Source organism: Rhamphochromis longiceps, linkage group LG5 (genome assembly GCF_057381845.1).
Source record: "Rhamphochromis longiceps isolate RC_006_pf linkage group LG5, R_longiceps_female_GT1.1, whole genome shotgun sequence".
NCBI lineage: Eukaryota > Metazoa > Chordata > Actinopteri > Cichliformes > Cichlidae > Rhamphochromis > Rhamphochromis longiceps.
The window spans coordinates 5,882,237-5,895,372 of record NC_140561.1 but is presented as its reverse complement, the minus strand read 5'-3'; the positions used below and the strand labels follow the sequence as shown (position 1 = coordinate 5,895,372).

Genomic DNA, 13,136 nt, shown 5'->3' with positions numbered 1-13,136 from the left:
GGAAAAGATAGGACGGGGGAAACGCTTCAGCAGGAATTTGCACAAAGTGTAAAAGAAGCGTAGGTTAACTGGCGAATCTAAATTGCTCTTAGGTGTCAATGTGAGTGTGAATGGCTGCCTGCCTGTGTTAGCCCTGCGACAGACTGGCGACCTGTCCAAGGTGTAGGGCCTCTCGCCCTGTGGTAGGTGGGAGAGGCTCTAGGCCCTCCCTGTCACTGAAACTGCAGGTGAAGTGTTTTTTCCCCTTTTGTCTTTTAAATATTACCTTAAGGACCTTTAGATTAGTTCCTTCATGTACATTCATAGCACAGCACTCCACTTTGTTTTAATTACTGGGTCAGATTTTATTGGGAAGCTCAAGAAACACAAACAAAACAAAGTTACGAATTTATACATCAATCCACAGTCCAGCGTCCAACATATCAGAGCGTATTAAAAAGAAGCAACAGGAAAAAAAACGTATCCGGAAAACAGATCCCTTTTATAGGTGTGGAAATACAGTCCTAGTTCATCATTCTGCTGCTCAGGTCACAAACAATACAGATACACAACACTGTTCAACATTATTATCATTTTTTAAAGTCAGTTTTGTCAGCTCTGTAATACATTAAGGACATACACAGGACAGAACCCAAACTGCAGTCTGCAACAAGAAATGAACCAAGAATAAAAACAGAGTTATAAGAACATAAGGAATACGAGGTGTTAACATATAAATATGAGTATATATGTTAACACCTCATAAATACGATAACACAAAAACTCTTACATTATGAAAATTATTCCACAGATGAAGGAGAGCTTGAGAGAGTCCACTCTTCAGGGAAGGCAATAGATTGTATAGTTATCTCCTAAAGAGGGCAAAATCACTATCCTAAAACTACACAATCTACTACCTCACACTGGACGAGCAGCAGAATACAGAGCAACATCTGAATCCACGAACACACCGCTGAGGGAGAAGACCTCCGGAATCCACACAGGGACCATTGAGATGTCTGCTTGGCACTTTGGGAAAGACAGTAGGTTGAATAGTTATCTCCCAGTGTGGGTATGACCCTAAAACTATACAACCTACTACCTCATCCCACTGTGCACATGCTGTTGGCTTTAACAAGGACCCGACTGATCCCAGAGATGTGAAGCAGTGAAGCCTGTGGAGACAGAGAGCACGGTGAGGAGACAAACACCAGAGGCTGCAGTGAAAGAAAGCCGAGTATACCATCTGCCCACTGAACTGCAAGTGTCCTGCGCAGCTGGACGGTGGCTCTACATCTGCCTGCCTGTTCATGGTGCCACATGTGACCACATCACAACGTTCAGATTGGATTCAAATGCACAGCTTAGTAACCTTTAACAGAAGGTAATGTTTCAGTACCTTCCCTCGAGCTGAGTGCTGAATTGGCATCAATGTGAACACTTGCAGGACATCCACCTGCAGACCAAGTCCACTGAGCCAACAAACAGACTCCAAAATGCAGAGTTTTGTGAACAATGACAGTCACCAACAGACTGATAAAGATAACAAAACACACAGAGTGAACCATTCCATCATTATACTGGACCAAAAACTGAGGTCACACTGTAGCCCAGGGGGGGCAATCTCAGTCCACGAGGGCCGGTGTCCTGCAGGCTTTAGATGTGTCCTTGATCCGACACAGCTGATTTAAATGGCTAAATGACCTCCTCCACATCTCTTGAAGTTCTCCAGAGGCCTGTTAATGAACTAATCACTGACCCAGGGTGAGATCTAAAACCTGCAGGACACCAGCCCTCGTGGACTGAGATTGCCCACCCCTGCTGTAGCCTATCCAGAACACTTCATGTAGATCAGGGGTGGGCAACTGCAGGCCTCAAGGGCCGGTGTCCTGCAGGTTTTAGATCTCACCCGGGGTCAGCACACCTGAATCACATGATTAGTTCATTAACAGGCCTCTGGAGAACTTCAAGAGATGTGGAGGAGGTCATTTAGCCATTTAAATCAGCTGTGTCAGATCAAGGACATCTAAAGCCTGCAGGACACCGGCCCTTGAGGCCTGGAGTTCCCCACCTCTGATGTAGATGGAGACTGCAAACTAACATGGTGGAGGTCAAGCTGTGCCAACACACCATTTGGTTAATTTCAGTCCCTGCTTGTTTATAATAACAATCAACTGTTCATTATGGGATGTTGCCACAACATTCCAGGGGGAGCCTGTACTCTGTGAGTAAATGGACAGGAGTTCTGAACTTGCTCGCACTGTACATTTCAACTGACCAGCCACCACACAGAGCTCACACTGAATGCAGGGCTGAGGATACACGAGTTAAAAATTTGAAAGAGAGACAAAAAGTTGATGAGGTATCTACGCCGACAGGCTGATCTGTTTAATTCATTTCTGTTTTTCTTCAGCAGCAGCAGACCAGTTGTTAGTGGAAGAGCTAACACAGAAAGCTAACAGCAAACGTTCATGTTACACCTGTGACAATAACCTTTCTGTGGACCTCTGCAAATAACATTCTGAGTCTCTGCTGCAGAGCGAGGACTGCAGCTTCACCAACACTGGTACTGGGTTAGAACTGGGTAATCAGTAGATACAAATGCCAGTGTGTTATCCCAATGCAAGACCCCAGTCAGCTTCTTTGATGACAATTCCAATAAAGTTAAACAGCGAGGTGAGTGTTGACAAAAAAGGAGACGAGCAGTTTTCCTCTGAGGAAATTTTTAATGCTGAAAATGCACTGCTGTCTTTAACTGTTTTTCCTAGTTTATTACACTTCTGGGATTTATTTAGTTTATACTGCCTCACAGTGAAACACTGCTGGTATTATACATTATTGCAGGTTCAGATTAACTAACAACTGTAAGAAAAATTAGTCACAATCTAATTACATTTTTCAAAGAGAGATTACAAATGTTCTTTACCGCGCTTTGTTTTCTCTTTCACCCTGAGCCACATGTCCTGTGCCAGCCTATCAAACTGTGTGTGCACAGCTGATTAAAGTGAAGGTTGTGGATATTATGACAGTGTTTTGGGGACATTGTATCTTAAACTGCAAAAACAACAACAAACCTTCAGCATTCTTTAGGGTCGAGTCTAACACGCGCATGATAAAATACTTAGAAACTGCTTGGGATTACAAACATCTTTACCAATGACTTGCATTGCTTTACTGTGCGTGTTGATCAACCTCATCACAAACAGGCAGTGCCTGTAAGGTGGAAGGCATTTTACAGCCCAAAGACACGTCGACAGTACACGAAAGTTGGATACCGGTACCATGACATCACCCAAGGAGAATGGGAGGGGACAGGATGATGGATATGACTAAGAAACTGAGGGACACTGTGTGTCCCTACAGTACAACGACTCTAACAGCAGAGTTCCCCAGAGGTTACAGTTTCTGTGTTCACAACTATCTGAGTGACATGCATGACGCACTGCATTTCAACACACTGACTAATCATGTGTCCTTTAGGCTACTCCAAACAGACTTGAACAAAGAGAAATGGGAAGGACTAATTCCAGGTATGCACAACTGAATGCATGCGTCTAAGCAAGCCATTATAGCTCCAGCCTTATAGTTTCCACGTCGACAAGTAGGCGAGAGTTTGCTCACAAGTCTTTAGCCAATGAATGAGCAGAGTCTGAGTTTCTCAATATTCTCAACCTCACAGTAGGACAAGATCGACACCCATCAGCAAAGTCAATGTCCTCTTCATGCCGGAGGTTTCTTCCTGTTGAAAAGGAGTTTTTCCTTACCACTGTCACCAAGTGCTTGCTCTTATAGGGGTCTTGTGATTGTCGGGATTTCTTTCTGATATTGTTACTTTCCAATATAAAGAATGTTGAGGTGACTGTTGTTATGAACTGGTGGTATATAATTAAAACTGGACTGAAGTGAATGTTTGCAACCAAACAAGTCAGGACTCCTGTTGGTCATGTAAGACATTCCAGGTTTAAGGCACCTCCGTATCGGTTTTGCTTTTCAGGGCCCTATTTCAGGAAGCCGGTTTAGAAAACTCAGAGTGAAAAACGATACTCAGGGTTGAGTAACCCCGAACTGTCCAACTCGGAATATTCGGTTTCAGAAAGGCTGATAACAATTAGTTCAGTCAACGCGGAGTTGCTTTAACCCCAAGTTAAGCGCGCGCACGAGGATACATCAAGCCCTGATTAGTGGAGCACCATGGAGACGGAGGGAAAGAAGGCGCAGTCAATGTATTTTACAGCGCTTGAGGCCGAAATTCTGATGGCAGCATATGCCGATAACATGCAAATTTTGCGGAAAAAAAGTAACAGCCTCAGCTGCAAAAGAAAGGGAGCATGCACGGCAAAACAAAGCCGACAGAGTCAATGCGTGAGTGTTAATTTAAACATTGATCTAGGGATTTCCACCCATTTAACACGTTATTTTATTATATTTTATTTTTTATTTCATACATTTTATTTTGTGATGTGATGTGAGCGCAGGTGCAACCCAACAGGCCCCAAACGTTCCTGGCAGCAAGTAAAAATGAAATATAAAAATATAGTCCAAACAGGTGAGGTGTAATTGTATTGTGAGCCATAGTGCTTGGTCCGTTTGTCCGATGTAAATCAATTGCAGTTAGAGGCTACATTAATTTCCCCTCTGTAAGCACTTATTGAAATTATCTGAGCACATTACAAGTACATATTTGCTTACTCTGTATGCTCAAATGTGGCCCGTTATAGCCAACAGAAAAAAAGCGGAGGCCCGAAAAACAGGTGGGGGTCCTCCACCACCACTCACAGAGGCTGAGCAGTTGGCTTCCACATTTGTGATAATGTTGGCAGCATCACATATGATCTTCACAGTGCAGAGAACACAAATTAGCATCCATTACTATAACGAAATAATTTGTTAGTTTGAAATGCTACAGGGAACTATGTACCTGTACATTAATGCTGTGGAAAGACTTCCTGTTCACATAGTCTCCTTCATTTACTGAAGGAGCAATGATTGGAATGTGAGTGCCATCTATACAGCCAATCACGCCTGGGAACCGTGAGAATAAATGTAAAATTTAAGTAGTAGTTCAAATATCACCACATCATGAATTAAGTTTCGTTCATCCTGATACCTGCAATTTTGTGGCATCCCTCTTTGATAAATCTTGTGGGTCTATGACCGGGGAACACCACAGACGAGTACAGGAGACGTTTCAGTGCAACTGTAACATTCCTGACTGCCCGACAGACGGTAGCCTTGGAAACGTGCTCAGCGTCACCAATATTATACAGAAAGCTCCCGTTTGCAAAAAACCGAAGTGCAATACAAATAATATGTACAGAACTGAGAGGATGTCCACGATGTGTCACATGAGCAATATTAGGCCTGAGGATGTTATTCAAATCAATTATAGATTGTGCTGAAAAACGGTAACGTTCACACAGAAAATCATCAGGAAATGATAAAATGTCCAAACGCGCTCTGATCACTCTCTCCCGGCGGAGAGCTCTGCGGAGAATTTGGGCTTCAACATCTACTGGCTCTTCAAGGAAGGGGCACGCCATGTCTGACACTTCCTACAGTCAGGTTTCTGACAAAGAGGCGGAGAACGTCAGGGTTAGTTGAAGTAAACCTGCTAGGGGGCAGGTTAGCTTCACGGAGTGTGTCGTCATAGTAACTCACTCAGAATTAATCTAAACTCGCTTTGTGAAACCGAAAACCCAGAGTTTTCGTTCACTCAGGGTGTACTTACTCAGAGTTTGCACTAAACCGGCTTCCTGAAACAGGGCCCAGAACAGGAATTTGTGTTTGTTTTATGACAAATTCTGACAGTTCTGTTAATATCGCTGAATCCAACAGCAGAGTAGTTGTAATGTGACCAACTCATCCACTGTCATTCATGGTATGCTGAAGTCAATCCAATCATATAATGTAAAGTAATGCAAACCCAAAACAATAGATTTACCACTTTTTAAACTCAGGAAGCTAAATGAAGTTTGTCTAAGAATAATATCAGTTAATAATAATCAGCTTCAATTCAAACTATTTAAATCCTGACAGACAGTTAGCATTTTAATAGGTGATTAGCAGCTATAAAGAGAAATCTCATCTTTCCCCAAACCTCACACCCAGTCAGAGCAGAGGGCTTCCCCTCTGAGACTGGTTCTGTCAGAGGTCTCTTCCTGTTCAAAGGGCGTTTTTCTTTCCTCTGTCATCAAGTTCTTGTTCATAGGGGATCTCCTGATCGATGAGGCTCTCTCCCATATTGTAGGCTAGATCTTAAAATATAAAGCAATTTGAGATGGCTATTGTGAACGCGTGCTCCATAAATATGATGAATGAGGTTCTGGCCTTCAGAAATGAATACTTAAAATTGCTTCATCATCACAGACTCATTGCATTAACTACATTTAGGCCAACCCTGCTTACATCTGCCTCCCAAAGACTTGAGCCAGGGGAAAAGAAAAAAAAATTAGAAGTCAGATAAACAGCACTCATAATTTTCCAGACAGCAGGCAGACCAGACAGCTGTGTCTGTCCCACACACTGTTCAGGCCTTGGTGCAGCACCTCACCTCATCTGCAGCAGGTGGGTGGGGCAAGCACGTGCCTGAGATGACCATATTAGAGAGCTCCAAGCTCAGCGACATCATAAAGATCCAACGAGAAAACTGTGAACCTGAGCAGTTAGATCAGTCCAAAGCCCTAGCTTTTGTTTAGAGGGCTTACATGCACATATTACACTATGATGTAAACTGAAATACCCATATTAAATATGATTAAAGACAGCTAGGAAAACACAATAAGGGTCTTTTTTAAACTCTTGTTTGCTTGAAGAATGAATAGCCTCATAAATGAGGGCATTGACTACTACAGTCAAATGATTTTACACGCAAAGACCCTTTAACCCTGAAGAGCTTAACGTGTCCATTAGAAAGGAAGTACCTCTTCCCAACATGAAACTGCTCCCTGCCCAGTGTTTGCTCTTAAAATACAGTCAAAGCTGCCCAGTGTAGAGGCTTAATGTTTAGCAGAAACAGAAGAAGCACAAGATCCCATATGCCCATTTCCCTCGCTGGTAAAGTCCCGCTCAGTGCTTAATAAGAAGAGACGCGTGAAGCGCTCCAGTCGCCCCCGTACTCTTCATTCTGCGCCCGATAATAACCACTCCTTACTAATGGCTAGCTAACCCTGTCGGGCTAGCAGCTAGCAGCACGTTCCAGCATGGAAGTCCCAAAAGGCAAACGCCAGGCTAAAGTGCGGCAGCGGCCTCTGCAGCACTACCGAGTCTTTACATGTATGCTTGAAAGAATACTACCCCAACTACTAAGAAATGTGTATCCAAAATGTATAATTAACAAATTATACCCACCTACCTGCCATGTCGAAAGAATCCGCCACCCTCTGACTGCTTCTTCTTCGTGGTTCGTGAAGCTGCTACGTCTTCTTCGAGGGTTTAACAGTAGAATCCTTAATGTTACATTACTGCCATCTTTAGGAGTTACTTAACTCCTACAACGTCTCACCCTCCCAGATGCTCCGACACTTGCTTTAAGTCAAGGCTGACTGATCTTCTGCTTGCCACTAACAAATTTAATTTTGAGGGTTTTTTTTCTGATTTATAGTATAGTTTTTTAAAATGTTGTACATGTTTAGCCTCAACATTAAACTATTTATTGGTGTAGCGAAAAACAGTGAAACTTCTTGCTAGAAAACCAAGCTCACTTGCCATTGTAAAAGTACTCCCCACAGGCAGCAGCCTCTTCCAGTAAGTCAAAAACCAGCCCAGGAGCAATTTGGGGAACACAACACCCACCCCCAGTAAAAAACAAACAAACACTCAAACAAGACTCAGTCAGTTATCTTTATTTCTCCAAGTAACCCGTTGGAACAATGAAAAAATAGTGCTTGTTGAAAATCCTCCACAGCCCAACGTGTCATGTTCTTCGTATTACTACAGTACCATTAGTATATCACCCTCAGCTTGCATCTACACTGAATTTTGTCCGTATATAAGCGATGAGGTGGAAGATTTTTGTCAATAGCCACACACACACACACACGTGCGCGCGCGAGTCAAAATTACACAAAATGAGTCCAAACAGAGGCCATGTGAGTCGAGGCAGAGTGCTAAATGCAGGAGTTGAGGCAGATTGATGTACAAATGAATGAATGACACAACAATACACGGAGGATTTTTTTGGTAAACAGTATTAAGTACATAAAATTGATTGAAAAAGAAAACGCACTGTGGCCTGGTGAGTTTGCACTGCTGTAACAGCCACAGTTTAACACTAAGAGAACGCCTTACATTCTACAGCAACAAAGCAACTTATCAGGTTATAGCAATTCTATCGACTTGTGCATTTCAAAAAAGAACATCTGAATAAATAAGACACATTGCAGCATGTGCACAGTGTAAAACATTTTGGTTTAAATAACCCCTCCCCACCAAGAACCCAGAGAGCTGAGTCACACATTTAAATAACATTACATTCATGTAATGAAATGTTTCTTCATCATGTCCCTAACAGCTATGAGTTAGATAATAAAGCAAGATCTAGTCTCAGACAAAGAACAGGTAACCAACAAAACGTTCAGAGTGAGCACAGTGGCACATTAACACAGAGTAGCAGTACTCAGAGTCAATTACAAGCTTCAAAGGAAACAGAATGAAAAAACACTTAGCTTCAAACACTACATGACTGGCAGATCTCAGCAGCGTCGGGTGCAAGAGGTGGCTTCTAATGCAGTAATGCCCACAAATAAAAGTGGAACCTCGTTTGGGAGTCTTCTTCTCGGCAGGCTGATTGGGGCAATGCCAATCAGGAGGCTTCATTCTCCTGAACAGCTTTGTCATGCAGCTCGTGAAGAATGAGAGTCAGGATTGCTTTCAGTGTTGCATACAGAGACTTGTTCTCCTCTGAGCCAGGGTCCATCTGCAAAGCAAACTGCACTGCATCATGCCCAGTAAACACTTAAGTAAACATGTTCAATACATGCTGTTTGTTAAAGCTCACCTTAGTAAACACTTTAATGGTTTGGTTAAGAAAACTGGTCTCCAATTCTTTAGGCACTGGCAGGAGATGAGCAGCACAGTCGAGGATGCACAGCAAAGTGAACCGGTGACCCTATCAAAAGGAAGGAGACCATACTGTGTCACATTACAGGATCACATAGTGCTGGGTGAGACACTGGGTGTGTCAGGATAGCAGTTAAATTGTCGCTAATCTGCGAGGGATGAATCTGAATCTTAGCAAGATTCGTTAGCAAGCTACATCCAAAAACCAAGTGCAATGTACAGACACATATCTGCTAATACCCAATTATTCTCTGCAATGACCTTACCAGTCCGTTTATTCCATTAGAGACTATAATATAGTGGAGCGGCCCTGTTCAGTAACTGAACTAGCTGAGATGAAGCATCCTATGAATGGTGAGTTATAAAAAACCCACCATCTTGTTACTAAGGTGGAAACTATCCATAGATGTCAACCCTGGTTTTTTAAAACGGCCTCTAAATTTGCTATTTAATGGCATTTTAACATCCTTTTTATTTGGCCTCTTTCTGGCTTTATTAGACAGATAAAGTGAAGACTGACAGGAAAGAGATAGTGGAAGACATGTGGCAAAGGGCCACGGGTCAGACTCAAACCCAGATCGGCCGCTCTCATCCATGCGGCATATGGTCACCTGCTCATCCAACTGAGCTAAACCGGCGCCAGTCTACATGTATTTTGTGGACTTCGAGGTGTTCAACTATGTCCCTCAGAGTATTCTGTGGAGTATTCTTCTTCAGGAGTATGGGGTGTCTGGCCCGTTGTCACAGGCCTTCGGTCGTTAAACAACCATGGCAAGATCTTGGTTCACACAGCCGGTGTTCTGGAAATCCATCAACCTGGCAAACCATCCTACCAGTTGTTTCAGCGCATGCGCACAACATGAAATTAAGTGGCGAACCATCCTACCTTTGTGAATATCAGCTAGAAAAATACTCTGACGGGTAAAATTAAGTGCCAAACCATGCTACCTTTGTGAATGTCACCTACAAGCATACTTTAACGGGTAAAATGAAGTGGCAAACCATCCTGGCTGTATGAAAATGAGCTACAAGCATAATCTGATGAGCAAAGTTAAGTGGCAAACCGTCATACCTACTTAAACTGGTGCTGGAATTACTCTGTGACAGCACAAATGTGCATAAACTACTTACGGTAGGACATTTTGCCAAAGTAGGATGGTTTGTCAGAACACTGGTAATAAGTCGGACTGGCTGGGGGTTAGACTCTGCCAGGGCTGCCCTTTGTCACTGATTCCGTTACTAATTTTTATGGACAGAATTTCTATGCATAGCCTCGTGGCAGAATGTTTCCACTTAGGTGGTCTCAGAAATTTGTCTCTGCTTTTCGCAGACGATGTGGTTCTAGAAGGATGACCTCCTACTCACACTGGAGTGGTTCACAGCCGGGTGTGAAGTGGCAGGAATGAGAATCAGCACCTCCAAGCTTGAGGCAATGGTCCTCAGATGGAAAAGTGGGGAGTGCTCACTCTGGGTCAGGGACAAGTTAATGCCCCAAGTCGAGGAGTTTAAGTTTCCTCAGGGTCTTGTTCACGAGTGAGAGGGAAGGGAAGAAGAGATCGATAGAAGAACTGGTGCTGCGGCTGCAGTGGTGCGGACGCTGCACCGGTCTGTCGTGGTGAAAAGAGAGTCTAAAAGTGAAGCTCTCGATTTACTTGATGATCTGCGCCCCATCCTTCACCTATGGTCACGACTCGGGGAAGTGACCGAAAGTTCAAGACTCAGCAAACAGGGAGACACAACTTTGTTTGTGTTGTTGGTGCCTCGTGGAGCACGTCCAATGCAGTTATCTGAAAAATACTATGATCAGATTAGTTTGTGCTTCACTTTTGTGAGTGAAATTCCAGTAGCTTCAACCGTGTTTGTAGTTAAGTAGTTTTATGAATGCAAGTTAAGATGAACTAATTTGGCACTGTTTTTGTAGGTGTCGCCATTTGAGAGCAACAACTTAACGATTGCTTACATGTGATGGGTTTAGGGGACATCTGTAAATTGTAGCTATAATTGTAGCTATAACAAAATAACTTGAGTTACACTTGTTCCAAACAGCCTCACAATTTAAACAAGTTAGACAAACAATACATTTTCATTGTCCTCCTCACTTACTGACTTATTGACATACACCACCCAGTGGAAGTCAAATACTACTCCTGAGCCTTACTGCAGACTTTTTTGAATATCTAGTATTGATGTTAAGCAAAATTACATTATCAGCTTAATTAAAGGCATCATGGGACTAATTCTTCAAGCCCATTACTGAGTCAAAGGGTCTTGAACAGAAGGACAATAGTTCCATTAACAGACTGGGCCATTTTTTTTACAAACTTTTTTAAAACCAATTCAGAACTTTCTTTGTTGGGATTTCAAGACATTAAAAAAACTAATTAAGCCAATTTCATGCTCCATGTTTTCTTGTGTACATTTCACTACAGTAGCTTTGATTTTTCAAAGTTAAAAGAAATATTTTCTTTTAATATGCAGTGCAACCTTTCACGTCATTCAGCTGTTTAACAAAGTCTGCTATCCCTGTTTGGTTTAGACAGCAATGCTTGGAAGATATTTGACACAGTCTACCTTTTCCAGTGAATCGAGGGCGTTCTGTGGGTTTACATTCCTTTCAGTGAGGGCTTTTATATCCTCACTGCTGATGACTGGATCCTTAAGCTGCTCCACCCATGACCACATCAGACTAGATAGGACCAGAGGGTCTCTCTCCTTGCACAGCCTCTCCCATGTTCCCTCTCTGGAGTTCAGCTCCATCTGCACAACACAAAACAGACTGACAATGAAATGACTGAAATGAAGTGCCAGTAAGAACACAGTTCCAGGTTCAAGTTAAACTATGTACAACAGTCTTTTTATAAAAAAAAATGAGAACTAGATTAACTCAACACGCATCTCCTATGGTAACGACAGTGTGATTCTAAATACACTGCAAGACAATCTATGATACATGAGACCCAGAGCTGTCTTTTTTTGGCAAATGTAAGCTAAAACTGGTAGGTCTGCTAACACACTAAAACTACACATGGAGCAAATACCACTGTGATCTTAATCTGATTATTTAACTGAGCTGCCCATTTTTAATTTAGTTTATTAGCTAGATTCTGGGAGCACAGCTAAGCTATACCTAGCTAGCTACCTTTATCTTGCTTGCTAACATTATTACTGACAAAAATCACATGAATGGAAGTTCCTGTTTGCTAGCATGACAAAATTAGAGCAGCACAGTACAATGGTTAGCACTGGTGCCTCGAGGTCCTGGAATCTAGTCGGTCACATGTATGTATTATCACTGTTTTGGCTAATCCTAGCATGACCTCTGTTCAAACACAAAGCAACAAGCTGTGGATGTCATTAAAAACAATTATGGTTTGAGGTCACACAGTAGACCTAGCAGTCAACACAAAGATGGGTAAGCCCAAAGCTGTAAAGACAGAGCACTCTTTTCAAAACCCTATTGGTCAAAGGTACTCTCTTCCTCCCGCTGCTAAAAATAACAGGCTAATCCTGGAAGGTTGCTAATCTATCATCCTTCCCTTATGAAAAGTCATAGATAGCTTTTCTAGCAATTGCATGAAAAGTAAGAATTTAGCCGGAGAGCGTATCGACTATGAGACAGTCCAAAGTTGCACTTAAGGTGGTGCAATTTACAATTTGAGATTGTAATGTTTAGAAAATCTGGTTAAGCAGGTTGGAAATCTGGCTGGAAAGTAAGTGTAATAGTCCCTGCACAAGTTAGGTGGGGCTCACCTGCCACACTGACACCTTGGAGGTGAGATCCTTGTCTGTCAGTTCCAGGGCCAGAGCTTTTGCCACCACGAGGCACCTGCTCTCTGGTGAGAACTCAGACTGGAGGGTGATGAAAGGAACCTCTGAGAAGTCATCTGCACTTCCACCCATTGACACATTCTCCTTACCAGCTACCAGTTTGCTCTTGACTGCTAAGGCAGGCAGTGTGGCATTGCAGTGGGATCTTCTACTGTCCTCAGAGAAATCTAAAGGCAAACTCTGATGGCCTTCACGGAGCGGTCTTTTTAAAATGGGAGATCCAAGGTCTTCCTTTGTTTCTATACTGGAGTTCTGATTGTTCTTAAAAATGT

General features: G+C 42.7%; 1 protein-coding gene and 1 long non-coding RNA gene across 4 annotated transcripts in view; both read right to left on the bottom strand.

The window, feature by feature from the left end:
• Nucleotides 1-319: 319 nt before the first annotated feature.
• LOC146669099 (uncharacterized) lies at nucleotides 320-7,377 on the bottom strand. Its single transcript, XR_014911674.1, has 2 exons — nucleotides 7,331-7,377; nucleotides 320-1,154 (listed from the first exon to the last, which is right to left on the bottom strand). It is a non-coding gene; the product is annotated as an uncharacterized LOC146669099 (long non-coding RNA).
• A 433-nt stretch (nucleotides 7,378-7,810) lies between these two features.
• The window catches only part of ptpdc1a (protein tyrosine phosphatase domain containing 1a), a 26,109-nt gene continuing 20,783 nt past the window's right edge, over nucleotides 7,811-13,136 (bottom strand). For all 3 annotated transcript variants that reach the window (XM_085405534.1, XM_085405537.1, XM_085405535.1), the window contains 4 exons: nucleotides 12,787-13,136; nucleotides 11,608-11,793; nucleotides 8,975-9,085; nucleotides 7,811-8,893 (listed from right to left, as the gene is read on the bottom strand). The exon at nucleotides 12,787-13,136 is cut by the window's right edge and continues 750 nt beyond it. In XM_085405534.1, the coding sequence (XP_085261660.1) occupies nucleotides 8,780-8,893; nucleotides 8,975-9,085; nucleotides 11,608-11,793; nucleotides 12,787-13,136 (761 nt within the window). In that variant the 3' untranslated portion in view covers nucleotides 7,811-8,779. The remainder of the gene's footprint in view (nucleotides 8,894-8,974; nucleotides 9,086-11,607; nucleotides 11,794-12,786) is intronic.